General features: G+C 41.5%; 2 protein-coding genes across 4 annotated transcripts; both read left to right on the forward strand.

Moving 5' to 3' along the window:
• The first annotated feature begins 1836 nt into the window (after positions 1-1836).
• Positions 1837-8510, forward strand: LOC101171839. 2 transcript variants are annotated; one of them, XM_020706032.2, is made up of 6 exons: positions 1846-1964; positions 3508-3599; positions 3716-3993; positions 4452-4618; positions 4694-5847; positions 6247-8510. In XM_020706032.2, exons 3-6 carry the CDS (start codon positions 3753-3755, stop codon positions 6638-6640), a joined length of 1956 nt encoding a protein of 651 aa, XP_020561691.1. In that variant the 5' UTR covers positions 1846-1964; positions 3508-3599; positions 3716-3752; the 3' UTR covers positions 6641-8510. The 2 variants fall into 2 exon arrangements, with proteins under 2 accessions (XP_004072709.1, XP_020561691.1); XM_004072661.4 differs by lacking the exon at positions 3508-3599 and having other exon boundaries at positions 1837-1964.
• An 822-nt stretch (positions 8511-9332) lies between these two features.
• entpd4 (ectonucleoside triphosphate diphosphohydrolase 4) lies at positions 9333-17703 on the forward strand. 2 transcript variants are annotated; one of them, XM_011479311.3, is made up of 13 exons: positions 9333-9465; positions 9761-9841; positions 9925-10122; positions 10203-10408; positions 10501-10651; positions 10738-10841; positions 11056-11115; positions 11672-11826; positions 13608-13774; positions 13863-14187; positions 14304-14389; positions 14468-14629; positions 16672-17703. In XM_011479311.3, exons 2-13 carry the CDS (start codon positions 9834-9836, stop codon positions 16904-16906), a joined length of 1857 nt encoding a protein of 618 aa, XP_011477613.1. In that variant the 5' UTR covers positions 9333-9465; positions 9761-9833; the 3' UTR covers positions 16907-17703. The 2 variants fall into 2 exon arrangements, with proteins under 2 accessions (XP_011477613.1, XP_011477614.1); XM_011479312.3 differs by having other exon boundaries at positions 11672-11802.
• The last annotated feature ends 1662 nt before the right edge of the window (positions 17704-19365 follow it).

The following is a 19365-nucleotide window of genomic DNA, read 5'->3' on the forward strand; positions in this document are numbered from 1 at the left end:
TTACCAAAGGTTGAGGAACTAGCAGAGGGTGAAAGTAACAGGGGGAACATAAAAAAAATAAAAAATAAAAACAAATGCAAAAGCACAAGACTGGAGATAATTCACCTGCTTTCAAGAGAGAATGTGCAACAAAAATTCAGATATCCAGTAAATGTCTAACAGATATTATGGCAGCTTCTGCAATAATCTGGAGGCTCCTTTGGGATTCGTTTTGGAAATGAAAAATATTTTTTTTAATTAAATTACAACTGCTGAATTAAACTTTATGCTATCTGTCCACTGTAAAATCCGCAGTGAAAATGCAACCACTGTAAAAATGTACATACAACGTACCTATCAGAAATAACTGATTGAGGACCTGAACACAGTAGACCCAGCTTAAAATCAAAACCTTGAAACTTTAATAAACCTGTACATGAACAAAGTGTGCAAAAAGGGAGACCCGATGAGGGCGGTTAAATATACTGAGGAGGAAAAACTCCAATGAATTGCTACAGCTAAGGATAATTGACTAAATTAACCTAAAGTTGAAAATTGAAAATTGAAACGGGAAACAAAACACTGGAAAACAGAATGTAACATGGCCCAAGAAAATTTTATGTAAAATAATAAGGGCTCAATCTTCACAGCACAGGGGGTTATTTGTTTATTTTTACCATTGAGAATCCACAGGGTCAAATTTGGTCACTTTTTCCCCTAATTTTTTAATCTTATTTTCATTTTCCCATTTTTTGTTTCCATTTTTTTTTACTTCTGTTAATTGCTGGTACCCAAAATTTGAAAAAGCCAAATTAACTTTAAAAGCCCAAAGGTAAATAGTTCTTGGGATCTCCAGGGTTAACATTATTAACAGGAGTGCTGTTACTAAAGACGGGGTTTCCAATACAAACCGGAAATTTACAACCTACTTAATTAAATTAGGGATGATTCAAAGTCAATTTCTCCGTTAAAGTTTGCATTATCAAGACAAACTTTTTAGCTTTACTAACAACGTTTACTATATCTGTGATAGAGTATATGTTTATCAGAATGTTAAAATACTATTGTATTTTAGTGTGTATTGTTGCTATGTAACTCTTTATATGACAGTATGTAAAATAGTGAGACTATTAACTCCACAAACACAAGACAGGTTAGGGGAAAGGTGATCCTGTATGACAAAGAAATACATTTTTACTTTTTATGTTAAATTGGTATATATTTTAACATAAAAATTTAAAATGTATTTCTTTGATAAACATTTTAACTTTTTATGTTAAGTTGGCTGAGAAACTGGATTAATGGTATTTGTTTCTCTTTTTTCATAAAGCAGCAGAGCAGAATATGTGGGTTCTTTCTGTGAAAACGTTATCAAAAATCTTCTCATCTAATGCCCAACAGTTTATATTTCACAGAAATAATTTAATAAACACAAACTTCCTTACGTTTTATGAAGATCATTAGGAGTGTACACTGTTGCTCTTGCACATTGTCCTTTTCATGCAAAACAATGGACACTATTGTTTAATATTTGTGTTGGAGTAATAATATGATTGATTACATAGTTTGTTGGAGGTTTTATGTCTAACACATTACATAAGATAACTGGAGGAAATGTAATCCAGATACAGTATCTCTTATGTCCATGGGAGCGATTGTCCCTTTATTTGGTCTGTCAGGAGAGTTCCACCTCTTTACTTATGTGTCGGTTCTCTAACTGCTAGTAACTGCTTGTAATTGTCAATTCGATGATTAAGTTCTTATATGTAACTTCATGCACAATCAATGTGCATAATCACGTGAAGAATTCCTGGAAGACTAAACTCGGGGATTACAGCAAAGCAAACAGGTCAGGTCGTTCATCATTAACTTCATACAGGAAGTGGCGCGAGAGAGTTAACGCTCTTCAACGGAAAGAGCAAAATACCTTCTTGTTTTTATCCTTTCACTGGAACGTCAACTTTCAGCTGTGTTGGGTCTGGAGGGTATGCTCTTCGTGACATGAATTACCTTTTTCAATTACTTTTGTCTAACTCTAAAGCGAACTTAGTCGTACGCTTTCACTTTAGCCATAATAGCTTTCTTTTCCTTCTATGAAACCTTTCTCTGCCTTCTTCACCTCGACGTCAAAGTTGTCAACTACTGACCCCTAGTGGTAGACTGTGAGAAGGCATTACACAGTCAGTGCCGATGTTATAATTCTGATGGCATATTACTGTTATCTTTTATTGTAAAATATCTAGAAAGTGACTGATTTTCATGTGGGGGGAAAATCCATCTTTTAAGAAAAAAAACTTTTTTTTCAAGCTCTCAATATTTCAAGATTTGTTGTTCCTCACAAGTCTGACAGTGCAAAGAAAAAGCAATAAAATAGAATGAAATAGCGATCGACTAGAATAAAATAGCAATAAAATAAAAACCATAAAGAGACCAGCGTTCAGTATTAAAAAACAATCTTCAATCATTAAAGTGCGAATGTGCATTTAGCAGCAGTCTTTTATGTGGAGGTTGGTTGTAAGTCTGTGTGCATAATATGTTGTGTCTTTGGGTGGTGCAGAGGGTGGGGTCATCCATTGGGTTTCATTGTGGTGCGGAGTTTGTGAGAGCATGTTTACATGAGGAGGACAGTCCATTTAGCAGTCTCACAGCTTGTGGAAAGAAGCTTTTTGACATTCTAGGTCTGCAGCTGATACTCCCGAACCTCCTCCAAGATGGGATGAGGGGGAACAGTCCATGGGTGGGGTGCAGAGGGTCCCTAATAATGGAGGTTGCTCTGCGTATCCAGCGCTGCTCGTATAACTCCCCCAAGAATGGGAGAGGTGCACCAACAATCTGGCTGAGCCGTTGTTTGTTCTGAACCTTGCATCTGCCAAACCAGAATGTGAAGCTCTGTGTCAGAATGTTTTCAATGGTGCCCTTGTAGAAGGTGATGAGGTGAGTTGTTGGAATTCCTGCCTTCCTGAGTCTCTGGAGGGGATGGAGGCAGTTTTGTGCTTTCCCGATGACCGTTGTGGAGTTGCACCCCCAGGAACTTGACACTGTTGACCTTCTCCACAGCAGCACCGTTTACGGTCAGACGTGTGTGGTGGTGATTGCCAGATGCTCTGAATTCGATCACCATTTCTTTTGTATTGTCCATGGAGTTTATGCTTGCTGCTCCACCTCTATTCTGTACGTAAACTTATCATTGTCGTTTATGAGACCAACCACTGTTGTGTCGTCTGCAAACTTGCTAGATAAACGTGCCGATTGTAGCTGCACAATCGTGTGTGAGCAGACTGAACAGCAGTGGGCTCAGGACACACCCCCTGTGGTGTGCCCATGCTCACTGAGATGCCCCCTGATGTTTGTCTGCCGATCTTGACCGTCTGCAGCCTGTCTGTCAAAAAAGCTGAGCGTCCAATTGCAGATTGCCATGTCTACACCTGGTAGCCTCAGCTTCACCACCAGCTGCCGTGGAATGATGGTGTTAAAAGCCAACCTGATGTCGATGAAGAGGACTCTAGCGTAGCTGTTTTTCCTCTCCAGATGTGACAGTGTGAAGTGGAGAGTGGTGGAGATGGGATCATCAGTGGATCGATTTGCTGTGACAGCTTTTTTCCTTCTCAATAATTTGATGGGTACAGATTTCCCCCCCTGATGTACTCTGCATCACATTCCAGTTATTTACAGTCTCACAGAGGAATCCGAAAACTAAAGACAATTTCTTACATTTGTAATGTGTGCTGTTCTGCAGGTTCAGCATCTTCAGATAAAGCAGCAGACCTCCAGCCATGCCTCTGTTCAGGGCTGTGGATGAGCACGCTTTAAGAAAGCCTCGGCCCCGGCGATGGAGGCTGAGGAATCCGCCACACGAAAGTGACTGGAGGGCACACGAAGGCGTTCCGTCACTGACACGCCTGTGTTTACTAAACCTGGCTGACAACATGAAAGAAGTATGGACAAAAGACTATGCTGACAACTACCTAAATCACTACGTCTTCAGATACATCATGGGACCCTTCAACTTGCTTCGTGAGTGTGTGAGGGTTTAAAGACCCATTCTGGTGAAAATGATGTTCTTTGTGTTTGTGTGACATTTTTCTATTGTTGGAGGACATCATTTATATGAAGAAAATTAAGATAGATCATAGTATTTCTTTATTCAAGTTGTTGTGAATCAGAAGCGTATGGGAAAAATGCCATTTGAAAACGATTGTTATGTACAAACTCCATGCGGCACAACCACTTACAGACGGCTCGATCAATGTACATCTTCCTTTTCCTAATCTGAGCTGACATCTGGCTCTAAACTGTACCCCAACCGTCCTGCCCACAACTCAGAGGCAAATTTCTAATGAACTTCTGCTGCTCTGCAGAATACTCCATCCAAGACAATGATACTGTTTTTTTGATTTTGTTTAAAAATGGCATCAATATAATTCATAGACCACTGGAAACACACTCTTTTTCCCTGTCTGTTGACGTTGTAGCCGGCGACCTTGTTGAGGAGCTGATGTGGCTGCTGGGTTGTAGAAAGCAGCTGTCTCGGGCTGCGCTCCACCTCCTGCTGGTCCCTCAGCTCAAGAACCTGTCGCTAGTCACGTGTCCTAGTCTGGTCATCCCTTCCTTATGTGTCCACATTGCTGCATGCTGCCAGGTAGGACAAAAATTGCTAAATGCAAGGCCGTGGGTCCTCTTAAATGACACAAAAAGTGTTTTTTTATTGTGTTAGGGTCTGTGGAGTCTGGATTTGTCTGGAGCTCTGCAGCTACCTTCTAAGTTCCTCTGTGAAACCCTCCAGACTCTTCCGGCTTTGCGCTCGCTCTCCCTGGCCGGCACACCCTGCGACAGCAGCGTAATCCGGACCATCGTCTGCCGCTGCCGTTTCCTGCGACATTTAGATGTGTCTCGCTGTCATCTGCTTTCTCCAGCTGCCCTGCTGCCCCTCGGAGGCGCAGCCTTCAGTCCATCCTCTCTTTCTCCCTCTCCAATCCCGTCAGCCTCCTGCTCTGCCCCCGCCTCATCCCCGTCTCCTCTGCCCCTCATCAGCCTGCTGGCTCTGGACGTCGGCTTTGGGGAACAGACGGGGGACCCTGCAGTGGCAGCAGCTTATCTGCTTCTGGTTTTGCCCGGGTTGGAGAGGGTGGCTTTGGATGAGCTCACCCAGGCTTGCTGTCTCATCCAGCACAGAGAGTTCTGGAAGGCAGATGAGTTTGCCGACAAGTTAGGAATTCCCAGGCTGGAGGAAGTGTGGCGGGAGAGGATCCAAGGAGAGCAGGGGAAAAATTGGAGAAAAAGACGGGAAGGAAATTCCCCCAACAAAGAAGATGAGACCGAAGAGGAGGAGCTGATTCTGTTGAATGGCTATGAAAGTGAGGAAGAGGAAGTTGCAGGTGCAGAGTTCCCAGATTTTCCAGATGAAGCCGAAGACAAAGCAGGTGTTTCATCGCAGTCAGACCTGATCCTGAACCTGAGGGACGTCAAGGGGGTCAGCTGTGACTGTGTGGGCAGTTTAAGCCACTTGTGTCCAAACATCACCTCCATGTCTGTAAACATTGACGTAGATGGTGACATCAGCCCGTTTGCCTCAAGCATCCGGACATGGTCGAACCAACTGCGGACTCTTTCGGTCCACCATCCGGGCCCTTTGGCGGACCTCCTTCCTGCTTTACAAGTTGCAGGTTCTTCCCTGACCTCTCTAACCTTAGAGGGGGTCAAAACTAGCCCACAGACTCCTCTACTGGAGATCATTAGAGGCTGCCCAAAGCTCAGGGACCTGCACATGTCTGGAGAACCTCCTGGAACACGACAGGAAGAAGGAGCGGACGATCATCTGGGTGAGCCGGATCTCCCTCAGCTGCCAAACCTCTGCTCTCTCAGCCTCAGGTAAAAGCCCGTTACAGGAAGCCTTGAAGTGGCTGGATTGAATGTCTGCTTCCTTTATTTATTATTAGGCAGATTAGGAAAAACGGACATTTGTTGGAACGTGACAGGTTTGGGGGAAATTGGAATTCAGGTTGTTTTTAGTGACAGAATCACATGTCTGTGCCGTCCCTGTGTAAGAATGTCTTCATATTCCTCATTTGTTAATGCGATTATTGCAGTTATATGAAAATTAAAAGGAGAAATTTCCAGGAATAATAAATAAAAATCAGAAAAATGGCTGTTTCCATACTAGATAATAAACTTGATTTACAGATCTTACAAAAATATGAGAATCCGATGACAGCTTCAGAACAATAAAAAAAAATCCTCATCTGATCTGTGTCTCCCAAATGTCTGCAGCTTCTCATACGAGCACAGCCAGATGAAGCCTGCCATGTCCTGGACGTCCCTCCAGAGGGTGCTGAAGTGTCTCCTGATTGGCTCTCCATCACTGGAGAAGCTCTCCTTCGTCTCAGTGCCGTGCCCCCTGAACGGCGTGCTGTGGAGTTTGCTGTTTGGAGCGAATTGGGCCAGGCGTCATGTCAGAGCTTCCGCCTGTTTTCCCCCCACGCCACTGGAGCGGCTGCAGCGGATTGACCTTCGGCGAACAGACGTGCTGATGGGCACTGTCAACATGATAATGCGGCACAGCAAGAGGCTCAGGTTTGTGGATCTGAGTCACTGCTGGAATATCAGCAAGGTGGAGTATCTGAACCGGAAGAGTTGTGATAGAGTCCAGGTGGTCTGGGTGTAGCGGCGTGAATAAACCGGCTTCAGGAGCTCCAGCTTGAGACAGAATTTCTCTGATATTTCATGGAAAATTAGTGTTTACTTCCATTAGAAATGCAGTTTAGGAGCCTATTATTAACTCAGTGTTAGCAAATGTTCAACCATTTCATTATTTTTACTTTGTAAAACATTTTTCAAAGGTAAGGCCTTAACCCCATGATATTTTGGTTTGTAAAACAAATGTTTTGAATTTATGTAAAAATTCATACCAAACGTGCTTTTATTAATTTTGAAATTAATTGAAAATTTAAAAATTCAATTTATAATTTTCAACCCACATCTGGAAAACAGTCAACATCCAAGCTTTTATAAAAATAAAAATCCAATGTTAGCGCTTAAATGATTTCAGGACCTTATCGTTTTATACAGTTTTTTTTTCTTTGGCAGGAAGTTATATTACACTCTACCAAAATAAAATCAGTTGTTAAAACAAATAAAACATGAGCTGATTTTGCTTTTTCTAAGTGTCACAAAGTCCTGAAGGAACCAGATTAGATTTGGAATAAAAACATCTAACTCGTGCTGTTTTAAAGTCCCACTCCCATCGACTTTTAATCTATTTTCAAAGCGTTCCTAGTGGTTTTTTATTTGATTATATCATTTTTAGCCAATATAAAAAACCTGTCATTTTCCAGGATATTGTTTTTGCAGATATTTGCTTGTGAGTTGTGGGCAGGACCATTGGCGGATTAACCCCGCCCCTCTTTCCCTCCCCATTGCTGAGGGTTTATGGCCTGCCCATTGTATTCTATGCCACAAAAAGGCTTTTTTGTCTGCTCCTCATTCCCTGTTATTTGAATGAAAAATACTCAGAGATGCAATTTTAATCTAATCTAATCTTAATTTTCTTTCTACATGTCCTCCATCATGAGAAAAATGCTACAAGAAAATGTTAAAAACACCATCTTCATTGGAGTGGGACTTTAACTATTTTTTTCCTTTCCTTAACATACCTTTACACTAACAATCATTTTTTTTAGTTTGATAAAAGTGTTTGTATTTAATATCCTTTTTGATCCGCTTCTCGCTTCTACCCTGATTTGTTTCAAACCCCACCCATTCTGCCACAGGGTCTCTCCTGATTGGTTAACCTTTTTGGGCATCATATTCGCTGAATGAATGAACACACCAGTTTGTTGCAGCATGTTTTTGTTTTTTAATCAATGCACATAATGTTTGCTATAACCAAAGAACCTGTGGAAATAATGAATATTACTCTGTGTATAGAAACATTCTGGCTAAATAGGGGCTACCCTTGAGACCTTGAGGTCTAACATGCTGTTAGTTATCCAGTTATCCCTTCTTACTGCTGATCACATGAAGCATGTCTAGTCGGTTCCTGAAATCTTGTCATCCAGTTAATACGGTTTGTCCTTAGTTAAAGTAAATAATTATTTAAAGAAAGCAAAGCACATTCACCCTCCGCACAGTAGCCTTGGACAGTCCAGATGTCATTTCATCTCACGAACTAAGCAGGTTTGGGGCTGCTTAGTGTTCTGGGACAAGCAGGTGCTGGAAGTCACTGCAACCACATGAGTGTTTTCATGTGCCGGTCCAAAGTCTGGGTGAATGCTGAGGCATCTGCCATAAAACTAAAGGCAAGTCAACCAATCCCTAAAGGGAATAAACAAAGGAGAAAAATAAACATTTACAGTGTATAGATATGTGAATAGTTTAACTGCCAGTGTTTTACAGTTTTATTACTTTTAATACCTTCTTGTCATTTATTTGCATGGGGGGAAAAAATTTGACTCATAAATGTTTTCATCGTGTAAGTTTTGCACCTTTTATGATCAACCAGGGGCAACCTGCAATAAACAAAACTATGAAAAAAATATTTAGTTTTGATTGTCTTTATTCTTCAAAAGTTGTGTAAAAGGTCTCTTTCAATGTTTTTAATAACTGGAAATAAGAAACAAAACCTGTTGGTTTCTACGTCCTAAGGCATGGCTCACAACACTGGGACATTCAACACATATTTCATATCTATCTGATAGCTCAGTTGTCATTCCTAGGGCATGCAATGAGCTAAAACTCCGGTGTGTGTCCTTAGGCAAGGCCTTTCGTGCTGCTGCCTATCCGGATCTCCGTGTGCCTTTAAAAATACAAGGTTGTGTCAGGAAGGGCATCCGGCGTAGAAGCTCACTGCCAAACCACCTGTGTCAATCAGTGAAACAGTTGCTATGACCAAATTCAGCAATGGTGGGCTTTTGACAACCCTAACTGTGATAGAAACTAGATGTCATATAGTTTTACAAGTAATTATAATAATAAATAATATGGGTTTTATGTTTTAGTTTATTTATAATACTGGAATTAAGTTTCAGTGCAGAGCTCCAGCCGATAGGCAGCAGTAGTTAACCGCACTTCTAGCTATACCACACAAAAGAAGAAGGCGGGTCACCTTTTTCAGGTGATCGGTGTTATTCACCAGGATCGTCCGATTTTTGTTTCTACACCGACTGCATTAAACGGTGGAGCTATTTGAATAAATTAATTGTAAATTTGTTTTTATTTTTGCACACTTTAGGACAGGAAAATCATAAAATCAACATATTTTAGTCATCAGAACACGAGAAACATGACCGTAAGGAACGAGCGGTGCGATGCCATCTCTGTTGATTGTTGATCCGGTGTACGCGGGTCTTAAAATCAAACACCAGCCAGCTGGGTAACACGTCACTCGCCGGAGCCGTGTTTTTTCCTTGCTAGACACCAGTTAGCCAACAGTGAGCATCTTCTGCTCAAATATGTCTTTTTTCCAGGAAAAGTGGGGGGTTGCTGTTGCTTGTACGTATAGATTCAGCTTTTTTTGGCATATTATATTAATGTCGTGAAAGCCTTAGCTGCAGCTGTGTTGTATTTTTTTTTTTTTTTTTGAAATACTTAACTTTGTGACATTGTGTGAAAACATCAGTTACGTATTAGAGTTACCTCCTGTAGTTTAGCCAGACTGTAATTATTAGGATAAACGTACAGCGTTTAATTTTGCTATGCTAAATATATTGTAACGCTTGGCTCCCTCAGAAGGTGAGGTCCCGATGCGGAAATAATAAAATATCTTACGCGTGTTTTCCATCAAAAGGCCTTCATAAAAACTGACCCACAGAGGATGGACGGATTTTTTTTTCCTTCAGCCGACTGACGTCAACTGCATCATGGGAAGGTAAGCTGGATCGTGCAGTCAGTTTGCGTAGTTTAATTTGCATACGCGCCATGGATTCCAGCCATGTTCCTGTCTGTTCACAGGATCAGCTTCTCATGCCTCTTCCCGGCCTCTTGGCATTTTAGTGTGTCGCCCCAGCTTCTCCCTCGGATTCTGATCCCTTCCCTCAGACAGCTGCTCTTCTTCAGCCTGCTCATCTGCCTCATAGGACTGCTTTACCTGCTGCTCGTTGTTGGAAAAGGTCATGTCAGCTGGATCACACGAGAAAACAACTTCCATAGGTGCTCCTAGTCATAATCATATTTAAAAGATAGATGTTTCCTGTGTTTTTTAAGCTCAGTTTCTGGCTGCTGTTCTTAAGGCACCTCGCCAGGGTCACCGATGTGGATGCGACAGATACAAGCAACCCAAACCTAAACTACGGTCTGGTGGTGGACTGCGGCAGCAGCGGCTCCAGGATATTCGTGTACTGCTGGCCTCGGCACAACGGCAACCCTCACGAACTGCTGGACATCCGGCAAATGCGGGATCAACATCGTAAGCCAGTGGTCATGAAGATCAAGCCTGGTAAGATGGTCATTCAGCTGATTTTTTTTTTTTAATATCTCAAAGTTACTGTCTGATTTGAATGTGTGACACATTTTTTTCCTACTTTTCAGGCATTTCAGAGTTGGCTAAAACTCCAGAGAAAGCCAGTGATTACATGTACCCACTTTTAAGTTTCGCAGCTCAGCATATTCCAAAAAACAAACACCAGGAAACCCCCTTGTATATCTTGTGCACAGCTGGAATGAGAGTATTACCAGAAAGGTAAAGATTCTCAATTTCCTGATTTCATCTGTCAATGAGAAAAGCCAGTCCGTTGCTTATCGTCCTTCTGTGTTTTACTGGTGAAGCCAACAAGAAGCCATTCTTGAGGATCTACGCACAGATATCCCAGTCCACTTCAATTTCCTGTTCTCTGATTCCCACGTGGAAGTGATTTCTGGAAAACAAGAAGGTAAATAAACACAAAATGAAGAGTGACGCACACTAGGATTTGCTAATGCTTGATTTATACAGTGCAAACGCCTAAATTCAACATTTTATGCTCATGGAAGCGTTTTTTTAATATAATTATGTTCATTACTTGTATAAAAATTAATCTCTTACATATTTTTATAGCAACATTTCGAAGTCTGGTATAATTCTTTGTATTTGTGTATCTGTTTTAGGAGTCTATGCATGGATTGGAATAAACTTTGTGCTCGGAAGGTTCAATCATGGTGACAGTGGTAAGAGTTCATCCACGTATAACTATTCTAAAAGGAATCTATAGGAATATTTTGGATTAAATGAAAATGGTGTTTTGGTGTTTGCATCATGTTTTTGTAGCAGTCTTAAAAAACATCACAGACTTTTTGAGTTTGGTTAAAACTGGATACCGTATTTTCACGACCATAAGGGCGGACTGGATTACAGGGTGCAGTTTCAGTTATCGGTGATTTTTTTTTTTCTGTAAAGGGCTTCTTTTTATTCTTTCACGTCCTCACTTCCCTCCTTACCGTTCTCATGCTGTCCTCTCCTACGTCCGCTTTACCAAAGTCACACAACAACAATATAACTGGCCCCTCTAAGCATTCTGGGTAGTGTTTCAATTTCACGTTTTCTGACATGTTTTCCTTAATGCACTCTGTTATCCAGTGCATCTTATGTATGAAAATATGACTTTTCATTCTCAGTTTATTCATTTTGCTCCTTATGGTCCAAAAAATCTGGTGCTTCAAAAGAGAAGGCTGTCATTTGTATCACACACTATTTATTTTTTTTTATTTCATTTTTTTTGCGAAGATGGGGAAGCTGAAGTGGAGGTTCATGTCCCAAGTATCGATCAGCAGGACACACTGAGGAGACAAAGGACAGCTGGGGTTCTGGACATGGGAGGTGTCTCCACACAGATTGCCTATGAAGTGCCCAAAACTGTAAGATTTGTCTCCCCACAGCAGGTCATTATACAAAACAATTCTGTTTCCGTGCCTGTCTTTAAGTTTTGTCACTTACGCTCTGTTCTCCGTCCTCCTTCCAAACGTTTGCCTTTCCGTCGTTAAACGTGTTCGAACCATTTTGTCCTGTGGAGATGATGGACTTATCCATTCATCCCTGTGGGGGCAGACTGTTGGCCTGCCTGCCGCAGGACTTCATGGCAGGACTCCGAAACAATTGCCAGACCACCAAAAATAATGAATGTCTTGCTTTTATTAGTGATTTATTCAGTTGCAGTCAGGGGGTGTGTTTGTGTTTTCCCCTTATCTTAAGATATCCATAAATTAACATAACAAATAGTGTTTGCTTTTGTGTTTAGACCAAAGTGATTGAATGTTGTAGTGGCGTGAGGATTTCCCAGAGACAATGCTTTGCAAAAGTGTTCACCCCTTTGGATGTTTGTCCCTGTTGTTGCTTTCATAAATAACTAATGGTCAATACAGCTTGTCTTCCTTAAACAAATATCTACTAGAAAAAAAAATCTTCAATGTCAGTGGGAAAACAGAATTCTACAAAGTAATTTCAATTAAACAAAAATGTGAAATGAAAAATTAAATTTTTGCATAACTTTTAACCCGCCTTCAAGTCAGTATTAAGCAGAGGCAGCTTTGGCTGCAGTCACAGCACTGAGTCTGTGTGGATACGTCTCAGTCAGTCTTGTACATCTGCTCCATTCTTCTATCCAAAACTGCTCAAGTTCTGTGTTGTAGTGTGGATTCTGGGCATGAACAGCAGCCATTTTCAACTCCACCCCTAAATGGGATTTTGACTCTGCCCCTCCAGAACATTTACCTGGTTCTTTTCAAAGCATTCCTGTGTAACTTTTGAAGTAGGCTTTGGATCACTGTCTGCCTCCTGCACTGGCTGGGAAAGAAATCTCCCAAGCCGTAGTTCTCTTGCAGGCTGAAAAAAAAAAGATTGTCCTCCAAGATTCCAGTGTATTTTGCCGCATTCATTCTGCCATCTTCCTTTACAAGCATTCCAAGGCCTGCTGCTGAGAAAAGTCCCCACAGCGTGATGCTGCCACCACCATGCTTCTCAGTGGGGATGATTGCAGTGTTTGGTTTCGTCTTGTGTCTATGGCCAAAAAGCTCAATTTTGGTCTCATCACACCAAAGAATCTTCTTCCATGTGATCATGGAGTCTTCCACATGCCTTTTGGTGAACTCAACAGATCTTCAACAGTGACTTTCTCACTGCCATTCTCCCATAAAGCTCTGGTCGGCGAAGAACCCGGGCAGCCGTTGCTACACGCACATATTCTCCCGTCTCCGCAGCTGAAGCTTGTAACTCCTTCAAAGTGGTTACAAACTTCTTGGTTGGAGTGTTCCTCTGACTTCATGGTGAAATGGTAGCCAGGAATACTGCTCCACTAGTATCTGGACCCTTCATAGACTGGTGTTTTAGAACTCAGTCACTTGGGACACACCCACACCACTCTGGTGATCTTCATTTCACTTATTGTGAGACTATTAGCCCTAATTGGATGGACGTCTATTGAATTAGACCATTCAATTTAAAAGGGGGTGAGTAATTATGCAAATAATTATATTCCATTTCACATTTTTGTTTCATTGACATTACTTTGTAGAATTCTGTTTAGGCATTGACATTGAAGGCTTTTTTGTGAGGACAGACACATTTTAATGACCACGAGTGATTCATGAAAGCAACAAAAGGGACAAACGTCCAAAGGGGTGAACACTTTTGCAAGGCGCTGTACATGTGTGTGTTTGGATCACAGGAAGAAGTTGCCAAGAACTTACTGGCAGAGTTCAACCTGGGATGCGACGCACACCGCACTGAGCACGTTTACCGTGTTTACGTGTCCACCTTCCTGGGCTTCGGAGGAAACGCAGCACGCCAAAGATACGAAGAAAACCTCATGAGAAAAACCATCACTCGAAACAAGTGAGGTCCTCCACCTTGTGCGTCTGCTCAATTTGAACCCTGTAGATACTTGTGGGTTTCTATAAGTCTCTGGTTTTGGTCTGTACAGGCTTTTAGGTGAGCATTTTGGTGAGACAGCAGAGTCTCCGCTGCCTGATCCTTGTCTTCCCACTGACCTGGAAGATCAGATTGGGACATCTACGGAGAAGCTGTATCTGCGAGGCACGGGAGACTTTGACCAGTGCAGACAGATTCTCCAGCCCTTCCTGAACCGCACCAACGACACTCATAGCTCCCTCAACGGCGTGTACCAGCCGGCGATAGACTACAGCAACAGCCAGTTCTATGGCTTCTCTGAGTTCTATTACTGCACAGAAGACGTTCTGCGTATGGGTGGGGATTACAATGCTTCCAAATATGCCGCGGCTGCCAAGGTAAACGTTTACCACCCTCTGACTTTCTCAGGGAGTCTAAATGAGACACCTGCTAAAGCCAGACAACAACAGTTCGCGCTTTGGAAGCTCCTAATGCTGTGCCAAAACATTCACAGGGTTATTGTGCCACCAAGTGGAAGACACTGCAGGAGCGCTTTGATTCTGGTTTGTACGCGTCACATGCAGACTATCACAGGCTAAAGTAAGTCTTCATCAACCATCTCTGAAGCCCTCCTCATCACTGAGTCACTAAGTGTTTTTTTCTTTCTCGTGTCTGCAGGTACCAGTGCTTCAAGTCTGCATGGATGTATGAGGTTTTCCACTCTGGTTTCTCTTTCCCAACAAATTACAAGAACCTGAAAACAGCCTTGCTGGTTTATGAGAAAGAGGTCCAGTGGACTCTTGGGGCTATACTTTACAGAACACGATTTTTACCCCTAAGGTAAGAATATTCCTCTACTTAGAAGTAGTTTCAACTCCTAAAAAGTCTATTAAACTTGGTTTTTAGCATTTGGGGATAAATGATTGGTTAATCTACAAAACTATTTGTACTAATGTCTATTCTGTACCTCTTTACATGAGCGACAAGGGGAATGATTGAAACTGGGGCTTTCCAGATAATAGAAATAATAGTCAGATTAAGAGAAACAGAAGCTCTTTGTCTGCTATCTGCTTCATAGATTATTTTGTGATGGACTCAAAAAAAAACATGGGAAGAAATAAAATGTTTAAACAAATGCAATAAATCAGTTATTTATTTAATTGATCTTTCAAGTTTTTTTCTTAAAGTTTCATTAATAGTTGAATAAATGTAGTACCGTAATTTCCGAACTACAAGCCGCTACTTTTTTCCTGCGCTTACAGCCCTGCGGCTTATTCAGTAACGCGGCTAATTTATGGATTTAATTAGCGGCCGCCATGTACGTACTTTCGTACTCAGTGAATAGTTTGTATTCTTTATCTAACACCAAGCACAAGACATTTATATTCAACACACCTCTAAGTAGCCAAACAGCATGGACTTGACTTCAGGTCTTAGACACTTCAGTCATGGTTCAACAAAATGAAACACGCATGCCCAGCCGCATCCCAGAATCCTTTGGGGCCATTAGACCCAACGTGCACGTGATCGCCGCTACAATATGATGAAGCTTTCAAGTTAAAAGCAATCGTTAAAAGCAGCGTAAAAAAGTCCACCATCACCAACGGGTTTGGAAAAGCCGGTTTGCTGCGTGACGGAGAGAACAGCGCATGGAGTGAATTTACACTCCATTTACGGTTTCTAAGGAAACCGTAAAAGCGGAATTTTGCTTTGAAAAACTCACAGCCTCCGTGTGAGCTGGAGACATCTTCTCCTGCTGATTGAGCTGCGGGGCCGATGGCAGTCTGAAGGCTCCCACACGTAACAACGCACCCGCCCCTCATACACAAAACGTACAGTAATAAGTCCGATTGCTTTGCACAGAAACGATTTGCTCCATCCACCGGCGCAACGGGGACGAAGTGCTCCTCCCTGAAGCCGCCCTGGCCAGAGGTGTCGGAGTAGATAGGAAGGGGAGACAAGGAGCGCGCGGGGCGGGAGCGGAGCGCAGAGGCTTCTGAATTCTGACGCACGCGCCGCACTGAGGTGCGCGTATCACGCTGAGGCGCGCGCTTTTCAGTCGCCGCTGCTGTATTTTACCGGTGTGTTTTTTAACCAGCCCTGTTACTCCCATAACGCTGCCGCGACACAAGCGGAAGGAGAGCTTTTCCCGTTCACCCCTCCATGCACTGCTGATACTCATTCTTAAACACGTACAACAGTATGGCAAGCCGGGCATTGGCCCCGCCTTTAGCCCCTAAGACTCATGGGAAATGTGGAATCGCGGATGTAAATTTCCTCATTATAACTGAGGGATGTAATGTTGATTATATGGTTACTGTTTGTAATTTTATGTATGATACCTAGATTGTCAATAAGTAAAAAAAAAATGAAATAAAAACACCATAACTGAGGAACTTGTGAACAGAATAGAGGTCCATGCTGTTTGACAGATGTCGATACACTCAAATATATGAGCCAGAGGCAAAGCTGGCACCACCCGCAATGTGCTAATGAATTGCACTCACTCTGGGATGCTGGCCGTGATCTGTCAGGACGACAATATCGCGGCTTGTACTCTGCCGCGGCTTGTGTATGTATAAAACTAATTTTACACGTGAAAATGGGTGGGTGCGGCTTGTAATCGGGTGCGCTTTGTAGTCCGGAATTTACGGTATATGTCAGAAAAAGATGAAAATCTTTTAGTTGCACTCACAAATCCACCAAATTGTACTCTTTACAATGCATGTATAACATGGCATGTGCCGCTTTTTTATTCATTAATTTCTGTGTCTAATATGGCAAAAACGAACCATCTTAGACTGTTTTTAATTACATTGTAATAGTTTTTCCCCAAATGTCAAATAATGATGGTGTGCTGTTTTTGTCTTTCCCTATTTCAGAGACATCCAGCAAGAGAGTCTTAAAGGAACACATTCCCACTGGCGTCACAGCTTCTCCTTTGTCAACAATCATTACCTATTCCTTGCTTGTTTCTTCATCGTATTGCTTTCTATCATACTGTACTTAATGAGACTGCGCCGCATCCATCGGCTGGCAGTGAAGCACTACACTCCCTCCTCTGTGCCGTGGCTCGAAGAAGGTCTCGGCCCACCAATGCTTCCCATCATCCTCTGAATGCTGTAGTCAGGACTTTGTTCTTGGCTTTCTAGAGCCAAGGCTCAGCCCTCTTCTTTGAGGTTTCTGCACTCCACAATGTGTTGACAATGGTATCAATATTGACTAAACTGTGGAAACCTTTTTTTATTATCAGTTTTTCTTTTACAGTACAACATAATCTGTGAAAAGGCAGCTCTCTTACAAACTTATTTCTAGACCATATGGTACTTTTCACTAAAAATCCAAAACTGCACATTGAAATTTCACATAGTTGTTCAAATAAACCTTGCATACACATTTTATGTTGATGTTTTGTTGGAGATTTTTGCCTTTCTTTCTGCCTTTTCACATACATGATCTTACAGACACATACACACAGCTTAAGAAGTGCTTGCTGTTTTTGCAGAAACCTTGAATGCAGGAGGACTTATTTGTGTCTGAGGCACTTTGCTAATGCATTCAAGCCGGATAGAATGTTTCATGTTCTGTGTGCACGTTTGTCTGTTTTGCCCATTTGGGGTGCAAGATGAGAGCCTGTAAAGTTACATTAGTGCAATACACATCTTGTCACTGTCTAAACATTCTGGTATACTTGTTTTGCCTTTCAGCCAAGAGCATATCTTCTATGGTTCTGCTGAGAATAATGCATCTGTCCAATTAACTTGGATACTGTCACATTTTATTGAAGTTGGGTTAAGTTTTGAAATGTTGTCATATCACTGCTGTGAGGAGTGTAACTGAAAGCACATGACTTTATAAAATAATAAATTATGCTTCAATCATAAATGTGAAATAAATATTACAATAGTTAAAAATTTGTGGGTTATTTTCATTTAAGTGTGGAAAATGTCCTGAACCACAGTAGTTTCCATTTCACCTGAGTCAATCTGCAGGTTTATGCCGAATTGAAAAGTAACATGAAAGCCTGAGTGTAAAGTACAGAGTATATTACCATGGAGAAATACCAAGACCAACTTGACTATCTACTGGTAGGTTTTGTTGCTGCAAATTCACTATACAGATATGTGAGCACCTACTGAATCAGTGTTGAAATTTGACTCCTGTGCATTATAAGACGAAACAGTCAGCAAGTGTGAGAATTGAAAACAGTGGAAAGTACAATTTCTTTAATATAAATGTATCGATATCTGAGGAAAAAAGATAATTTGTGGTAAGAAAAATATAAATGCTTCATAAAGGTATAGTGAAATTGAAAACATGAAGAGTCTGTGGGATAGTAGTTTCCCTGTTTATGTTAACAAGATGATATATTGATGTTTCAGCACTTTTGTGGAAGTGTGTAATAGAAATAAGAGACATTTTGATTACTTAAAATTAGTTTTTTATACTGAAATGCACTTACACAGAACTCCTATAAAACAATAAATCTGAACTCATGTGTGTTCAACAGTGAGCAATTAAAAGCTGAATGTAGAATTAGCAAACATGCCCTGCAAAAGTAAGTAAGTAAGTAATCTTTATTTTTATAGCACTTTTCATAGAGAGCGACTCACAAAGTGCTTCACAATGTTAAAACAATATAAAATCATTAGGGATACCCAATAAAACGCACACAGACATATAAACAAACAAACCGGCAAAAGTGAACACAAGTAAAAGTCAGCTAAAAGCTCTCCTAAATAAAAATGTCTTAACTTGAGTCAATCTGGCGCAGAGACAGGGAGCTGTAGTTCCAAAGTTGGGGAGCAACTGCTTGAAAGGCGAGGTCTCCCCCTAGTTATTATTAGTTAAGGTTATTTCTTCAACTGCATTTTAGAAGATCAAATCCTGTTTTTGTTTCAAAAGTATTTGTAAAACATGGCAGTGGTACTATCATAGTTTGTGCCTTTTTCTTTACAGTAGATTTAACTTTTGTCTCAATTTATGTCATAGACTAAAACAATGGACAAATCGAGGTGTGTCATCACCCGGAGAAAATGCCTTACCTCCGGCTCTCACGAAATGAGGCCAAATCCCTCACCATTGCTTCCTGACAAGGGTGTCGCCATGTTGAAACCAGTTGACTGTGACTGGTCCGAGTAGCTCAGAATCATTGTATCTATGGCAACTACTTTCGCCAAAAAGGAGTGAGCTTATTATGAGTTCCCACCTCTTCAAACCCCTCTACCTCTTCAACAATGCCTTTACATTGACTATACAATCAGGCAAATTGGATTGGAGAATATGAATGGAAACATGTCAATTTCGGGGGGAAAAACTTGCATTTGTCAAAAAATAGTTTTTGTGCTTGGAGGAGTTGGTTTTTGTACATATTTCCCAAAACTGCAATGGAAACCCTTTTTTATTTGTATTAACTGAGTCACATGACCAACAGGTCTACCCAGTTTGCACAAATTTTGCATACATTTTCTTAACCTGCTGGGGCCGCACAGATGCCGGAGCCCGTCCCCTCTACTGTTGGGCAAAGGAGGGGTACAGCCTGGACCAGTCGCCAGTCTGCAGTGTTTCAAGTCTAT

Source organism: Oryzias latipes, chromosome 9 (genome assembly GCF_002234675.1).
Source record: "Oryzias latipes chromosome 9, ASM223467v1".
Taxonomy (NCBI): domain Eukaryota; kingdom Metazoa; phylum Chordata; class Actinopteri; order Beloniformes; family Adrianichthyidae; genus Oryzias; species Oryzias latipes.